This window comes from Mandrillus leucophaeus, unplaced genomic scaffold, assembly GCF_000951045.1.
Source record: "Mandrillus leucophaeus isolate KB7577 unplaced genomic scaffold, Mleu.le_1.0 Scaffold491, whole genome shotgun sequence".
Taxonomy (NCBI): Eukaryota; Metazoa; Chordata; class Mammalia; order Primates; family Cercopithecidae; genus Mandrillus; species Mandrillus leucophaeus.
In genome coordinates, this window is record NW_012105265.1 from 145,486 (window position 1) to 153,309 (window position 7,824).

At 37.6% G+C, this 7,824-nt stretch overlaps 1 protein-coding gene across 1 annotated transcript in view; it reads left to right on the forward strand.

Moving 5' to 3' along the window:
- Positions 1 to 7,824, forward strand: part of ZFYVE16 (zinc finger, FYVE domain containing 16) — a 65,088-nt gene that overhangs the window by 44,631 nt on the left and 12,633 nt on the right. Inside the window, exon 14 of the mRNA XM_011995554.1 lies at positions 1,273 to 1,353. Coding sequence (XP_011850944.1) covers positions 1,273 to 1,353 — 81 coding nt within the window. The remainder of the gene's footprint in view (positions 1 to 1,272; positions 1,354 to 7,824) is intronic.

Genomic DNA, 7,824 nt, shown 5'->3' on the forward strand with positions numbered 1-7,824 from the left:
GGCATTTTTGCCACTAAAATTTAACAACTTTTTAATATTTATTTGTTGAATAGGTATATTTTTACGTGGTAAAATTTAAGTTATTAATATATATATAGTGAAAAATCTCCTTTCCTCCCTTGACCACCCAGCCATCCTCTTACTTTCCCTACAGGCAACCAAACCAGTGTTATCAGTTCTTATACATCCTTTCAGAGACATTTTTGTTTTAATATATATTTAAGAAATACACACACACATCTATCTCTTTCTTCCACTTTTTTAGACAAGTCCTGATATTTGTTCCATTCTATACCTTGTTTTTTTGTTGTTGTTAACACACTTTGGAGATTATTCTATGTTTGTGTATAAAGAGCTTTTATATTCTACAGAACTTTCCATTTTATATGTTGTATGTCATTTAACTGTCCCTTATTGATGGACATAAGTTGTTACCAATCCTTAGGGGCTATTTATAAAAACGCTATAGTGCATTAGTTTTGTACACATGCTGTTTTGTACACATTTGAACCTATCTGTAAGATAAATTCCTAAAAGTGGAATTGGTGTGTCAAAATTACATTTACTTGTAATTTTAATAGAAAAATGCCAAGTTAGGGCTCCAGAAAGACTGTTCTGATTTGTGCTGTCACCAGTAGTGAATGTTTGATTTCCTACACCCTCAGTAATATAGGCACAAACATTTAAAACAGTATAATACTCCATCAATTGTTAATAAAACCATTAAATTATTTATTTAATAAATTTATTAATTTATTAAATATAAGTTTATTTATTTATTTATTTGAGACAGAGTCTCGCTCTGTCGTCCAGGCTGGAGTGCAGTGGCACGATCTTGGCTCACTGGAACCTCCACCTCCTGGGTTCCAGCAGTTCTGCCTCAGCCTCCTGAGTGGCTGGGATTATAGGTGCCTGCCACCACTCCTGGCTAATTTTTGTATTTTTAGTAGAGACGAGGTTTCATCATGTTGGCCAGGCTGGTCAGGTGATCCACCCTTGACCTCAGGTGATCCGCCCTTTTTGGCCTCCCAAAGTGCTGGGATTGAACCACCAATCCGGTGGCATGAGCCACTGCATCCAGCCGCATTAACTTATTTTAATGTAATATTTTATCTCTCTTTTTTTTGTTTTTATAATTAGTTTTCTAGTGTTAAGTTGTGTGGGTATAACATTTATTGAGTACTTATGTGCATATCCACATTCTGCATTTAACAAATGTGTAACATAAAAATGAGCAGTTCAAAACAAATAATTGTTGTATTTCTTGATCAGTGACAGGTGCAAGTTTTGTGGTATTCAATGGAGCTCTAAAAACATCTTCAGGATTTCTTGCTAAGTCCAGCATAGTTGAAGGTATGAATTTCATTTTTAATGATGTTTTAATGTAGAGTAATTTTTCTGTAACCTTTTAAAAATATATTTGATATTTACACAAGAACATATGTAAGTTGTAAAGCACAGTACCACAAACTTATGAAATCAATCAGCACAAGAAGTAGAAGACTTACCTCTCTCTTCTGCCTCTCCCCAGGAATTAGTGACTAGACTGAATACGGTGTTTATCATTCTCTTGCTTAATTGTTTTTTACTTTGTATATACATCTGCCTAAACAACATATTGTTTATGCTAATTTCAGAGATAAATGAAAGTGAAATCATTCTTCACATAGTTATGTAGAATTCCTTATTTTCATACATGAGTTTCTAAAATTTATGCATGTTGTTTCTTACAACTATAGCTTATTCATTTTAAATGCTATTAAATATTTTGTGACTGTATGACAATATATTCATCTCCTGATCATGAACTTCTGGGTTGTTTCTCTTCTAAGAATATATTCAAGAGTTTCTCTAAAATATATATGCAAGAGTGGAATTTATGGGCTAATAGATTAGTAAATGTTCACTTTACAAAGTATTGCTAAGTTGCTTTCCAAATTGGTTGTACCAATTTACATTACCATCAGAATATATAAAATTTATGATTGGTCTACATTTTCTCCAAACATGATATTATCAGACTGCTTAATTTGTGTCAATCCTGTAGGTGTCTCTGAATATAGTCATAATTAGCATATCCCTAATTACTAATAAGCAGAGCATCCTATTACGTATTTATTGGACATGCATGTTGCCTCTTCTGTGAAATGTCTGTTCTTATCTTTTGCCCTTTTTTCTATTGGATTGTGCATCTTTTTCTGACTGACTTGTAGTTACACAACTTTATGTATTTTATATTCCTCCTCTCCCATTTTTAGTGTCTTTTTAAATAGAAGTTATCATTTTAATACAGTATAATTTATGACTCTTTTATGGCTAATGTTTTTTATTTAAGAAGTCTATGATATGGTTTTGAAAGATATTCTCCTATGTTGTCTTTGAAGATTTAAAGTTTTGCCTTTCACACTTAAGTCCCTAATTTATCTGGAATTTAATTTTGTGTGCTGTGTGAGGTAGAGAAATCCAGTGACTTTTTTTGTCATTTGAATAGGGGTTGATCCAGCATCAGATATTGAATTTTCCCTTTGCCCTAGTAATTGTTAATGCTATCTCTGTCACATAGCATGTTTTACTTGCACAATAATCCATTTCTGGGCTATATATTCTTAGCTTTTGTTTTGTTTTAGTCCGTTTGCTTAACTCTGTACCAATTCCATACTATTTTATTATTATTGTAAACATTTTCACTTTTACTATGAAAAAATCAAGCATGTATAAAAGCAAAAAAGGATAATATGATAAACATTAATGGAACCATCACCCACCTTTGACAATTATCAATTTATAGCCAATCCTACTTTATCCATACTCCTTACCTACTCTCCTCTCATTGTATTATTTTTATTATATCATTTCATTCACAAATAATATATATTTCTAAAAGAAAAAGTATTTTTTAAGAAACGTAAGCACAAAACTACAGATTAGGCATTCCAAATCCAAAAATCTGAAATCTGAAATGCTTCAAAATCCTAAACTCTTTGAGCGCTGACATGACACTCTATAGAAGTGCTCATTGGAGCATTTCAGATTTCACATTTCAATTTCAGATGCTCAACTGCCAAGTATATAATGCAAATATTCCAAAATCCAAAAAAAAATCTGAAATCTAAAACACTTTTGGCCCTGTGCACTTCTGATAAGGGACACCTGTATTATCACACATAAATATTATATCAATAATTCCTGTATATCCAATCAGTAGTCACATTACCCCGATTTTCTCACTTCTTAAAATGTTTGTTCAAATCGGTATCCAAATAAGATCCAGTCACTGCAAATAATTATGTCTACTCTTTTAATTATGAGTATTTTCAGTTTTTTTTTTTTGTAATTCATCTTAATCAATTTGGGCTGCCATAACAAAATACAACAGATTGAGTAATGTAAAAAACATATATTTATTTTCTCACAATTCTGGAGGCTAGAAGTCCAAGATCAAGGTGCCAACAAGGTTGGTTTCTGGTAAGGCTTGTCTCCTTGGCTTGTGGGTGGCTGTGTCCTTACATGGCCTTTTCTCTGTGTGCACTCTCAGAGCTCCAGTATCTCCTCTTCTTATAAGAACACTAGTCCTAGACTGGGTATGGTGGGTCACGCCTGTAATCCCAGCACTTTGGGAGGCTGAGGCAGGTGGATCTTTTGAGGTCAGGAGTTTGAGCCTGGCCACCATGGTGAAACCCCATCTCGACTAAAAATACAAAAATTAGTTGGGCATAGTGGTGGGTGCCTGTGATCCCAGCTACTTGGGAGGGTGAGGCAGGAGAATCATATGAACCTGGGAGGCAGAGGTTGCAGTGAGCCGAGATCGTGCCATTGCACTCTAGCCTGGGTGACAGAGTGAGAGACTGTCTCAAAACAAACAAACAAACAAACAAAAAAAAACAAACACCAGTCCTTTCAGATTAAGGCCTCACCTTTATGACTTTATTTAGCTTTAATTACCTCCTTAAAGGCCCAACTCCAAATACAGTTATATTTGGGGGTTAGGGCTTCAACATACGAATTCTGGGGGAACACAATTCTGTCCATACATTTAGATTTTCTAATTCTTTTTTAATCAATTATGTTAATATGTGGCTTTCTAAGTGTGTTAGTCCATTTTCACACTGCTATGAAGAACTGCCTGAGACTGGGTAATTTACAAAGGAAGGAGGTTTAATTGGCTCACAGTTCAGTATGGCTGGGGAGGCTTCAGGAAACTTACAGTCGTGGTGGAAGGTGAAGGGGAAGCAAGGCACCTTCTTCACAAGGCAGCAGGAAGGAGAAGTGCTGAGTTAAGGGGGAAGAGCCCCTTATAAAACCATCAGATCTTGTGAGAACTCACTTGCTATCATTAGAACAGCATGGGGGAAACTGCCCCCATGATCCAGTTACCTCCACCTGGTCTCTCCCTTGACATGTGGGGATTAATGGGGATTACAATTCAAAATGAGATTTGGGTAGGGACACAAGGCCTAACTATATCATTCTTCCCCTGGCCCCTTCCAAATCTCATGTCCTCACATTTCAAGACACAAACATGTCTTTGCAACAGTCTCCCAAAATCTTAACACCTTCCAGCATTAACCCAAAAGTCCAAGTCCAAAGTCTCATCTGAGACAAGGCAAGTCCCTTCTGCCTATGAGCTTGTAAAATCAAAAGCAAGTTAGTTACTTCCCAGCTACATTTAGGGTACAGGCATTGGGTAAATACACCCGTTCCAAATGTGAGAAATTGGCCAAAATGAAGGCACTACAGGCCCCGTGCAAGTCTGAAATCCAGCAGGGCAATCAAATCTTATACCTCTAAAATGATCTCCTTTGACACCATGTCTCACATCCAGGTCATGCTGATGTAAAAGGTGGGCTTCTACAGCCTTGGGCAGCTCTGGCCCTGTGGCTTTGCAGGGTACGGCCTCTCACAGCTGTTTTCATGTGCTGGCGTTGAGTGTCTGGCACTTTTCCAAGCACACAGTACGAGCTGTTGGTGGATCTACCATTCTGGGGTCTGGGGTATGGTTACCCTCTTCTCACAGCTCCACTAGGCAGTGCCCCAGTGGGGACTCTTTGTGAGTGCTCCAACCCCACATTTCCCTTCTACACTGCCCTAGCAGAGGTTCTCCGTGAGGGCTCCACGCCTGCAGCAAACTTCTGCCTGGACCTCCAGGCATTTCCATGCATCCTCTGAAATCTAGGTGGAGGTTCCCAAACCTCAGTTCTTGACTTCTGTGCACCTACAGGCCCAACACCACCTGTAAGCCACCAAAGCTTGGGGCATGCACCCTTTGAAGCAATGGCCTGAGCTGTATGTTGGCCCCTTTAGCCATGACTGAGACACTGGGCACCAAGTCCTGAGACTACACAAAGCAGTAAGGCCCTGTACCCGGCCCACAAAACCATTTTTCCCTCCTAGACCTCCAGGCCTGTAATGGGAGGGGCTGTTGTGAAGGTCTCTGAGATGCCCTAGAGACATTTTCCCCATTGTCTTGGGGATTAATGTTTGGCTCCTCATTACTTGTGCAAGTTTCTTCTCAGAAAATGGGTTTTTCTTTATTGCATTGTCAGGCTGCAAATTTTCCAAACTTTTATGCTCTGCTTCCCATTTAAACATAAGTTTCAATTCCAAAGTATCTCTTTGTGAATGCATAAAACTTAATGCTTTTTAGAGCCCCTAAATCACCTCTTGAATGCTTTGCTGCTTAGAAATTTCTTCTGCCAGATACCCTAAATTATCTCTCTCAAGTTCGAAGTTCCACAGATCTCTAGGGCAGGGGCAAAATGCTGCCAGTTTCTTTGCCAAAGCATAGCAACAGTCACCTTTATTCTCATTCCCAACAAGTTCCTCCTCTCTATCTGAGATCACCTCAGCCTGGACTTCATTGTCCATATCACTGTCAGCATTTTGGTCAAAGCTATTCAACAAGTCGCTAGGAAGTTTCAGACTTTCCCACATCTTCCTCTCTTCTTCTGAGCCCACCAAACTGTTCCAACCTCTGCCTGATACGCAGTTCCAAAGTCACTTCCACATTTTCAAGTATCTTTATAGCAACACCCCACTCTGTGTGGTATCAATTTACTGTATTAGTCCATTCTCATGCTGCTATATAAGGACATACCTGAGACTGGGTAATGTATAAAGGAAAGAGGTTTAATTGTCTCACAGTTCAGCACAGCCTCAGGAAACTTATGATCATGGCAGAAGGTGAAGGGGAAGCAAAGCACCTTCTTCACAAGGCGGCAGGTAGAAGTGCTGAGCTAAGGGGAAGAGCCCCTTATAAAACCATCAGATCTTTCTAGAACTGTCTCATTATCACAAGAACAGCATAGGGGAAACTGCCCCCATGATTCAGTTACTTCCACCTGTTCTCTCCCTTGACATGTGAGGATTATGGGGATTAGAATTCAAGATGAGATTTGGGTGGGGACACAAAGCTTAACCACATCACTAAGAATTTATCCATTTCATTTATGTTATCTAATTTGTTGGCATAGCATTCTTCGTAGTACTCCCTTATAATCCTTTATTTCTGTGATGTTGGTAGTAATGTCCCCTCATTAATTGCTGATTTTAGTAATTTGAATCTTCTTTTTTTCTTGGTTATTCTAGTAAAGGTTTGTCAATTATATTTTGTTTCTCTGTTCCTTCCCTACTGTTTTTTTGTGTTAGATATTTTTTTGTGTTAGATATTTTCTAGTGTGCCATTTTAATTCACTTGTCATTTCTTTTAATTTTTTTTTTAGTTATTTAATAGGCATTACAGTTAATACCTAAATGTTTTAACAATATAATTCAGATAAATACCAATCTAATTTCCATAGTATATAAAAAGTTTACTCCTGTTTATCATTTCCTCTCTCCTCCTTTGTGTTGTTATTGCCATACAAACTACGTGTTTATACATTATGTGCCCATCAACACTGATTTATAATTATTGATTTATGCAGATGTTTTTTAAATGAGAAGAGGAAAGAGTTACAACCCAAAATACATTTATGTTCTTATATATTAACCTATGTAGTTACCTTACCTATTCTTTTATTCATGTGCATTCAAGTTACTGTCTAGCATCCTTTTATTTAAGTGTGAGGGGCTCCCTTTAGTATTTCTTGTACTTGAGATGCGCCAGCAACACGTTTTCTCTGTTTTTGTTTATATGGGAATGTGCTAATTTCTTCATTTTTGAAGAAGAGTTTTGCTGGATGTAGACTTTCTGGTTAATAATACTTTTCATTTAGCACTTTGAATATGTCTTTCCACTGTCTTCTGGCCTCCGTGGTTTCTTTTTTTTTTTTTCCTTTTCTTTCTTTCTTTTTTTTTTGAGACAGGATTTAGCTTTGTCACCCTGGTTGGAGTGCAGTGGCACAATCACAGCTCACTACAGCCTTGACTCTTGGGCTCAAACGACCTTCCCATCTCAGCCTCCTGAGTAGCTGGAACTACAGACATGTACCACCATGTCTAGCTAATTTTTTTCTATTTTTTGTAGAGACAGGATCTCACTGTGTTGCCTAGGCTGGTCTCAAACTCCTGGGCTCAAGCATTCCTCCTGCTTCACCCTCCCAAAGCATTGGAATTATAGGCATGAGCCACTGTGCCTGGCCTCTACATAGTTTCTGATTAGGAAGTCAGCAGTTAATTTTATTTGAAATCCTTTGTATGTCATGATTTGCTTTGTTGCTGCTTTCATGTCACTCTTTGTCATTCACAATTTGACTATGATGTGTTTAGGGCTGGATCCCTTTGCGTTTATAGTGTACTTGGAATTCTCCGTGATTCTTAGATGTTCAGATTAGTGTTTTTCATTATGCATATATTGGTATTCTTTTTTTTTTTTTTTTTTTTTTG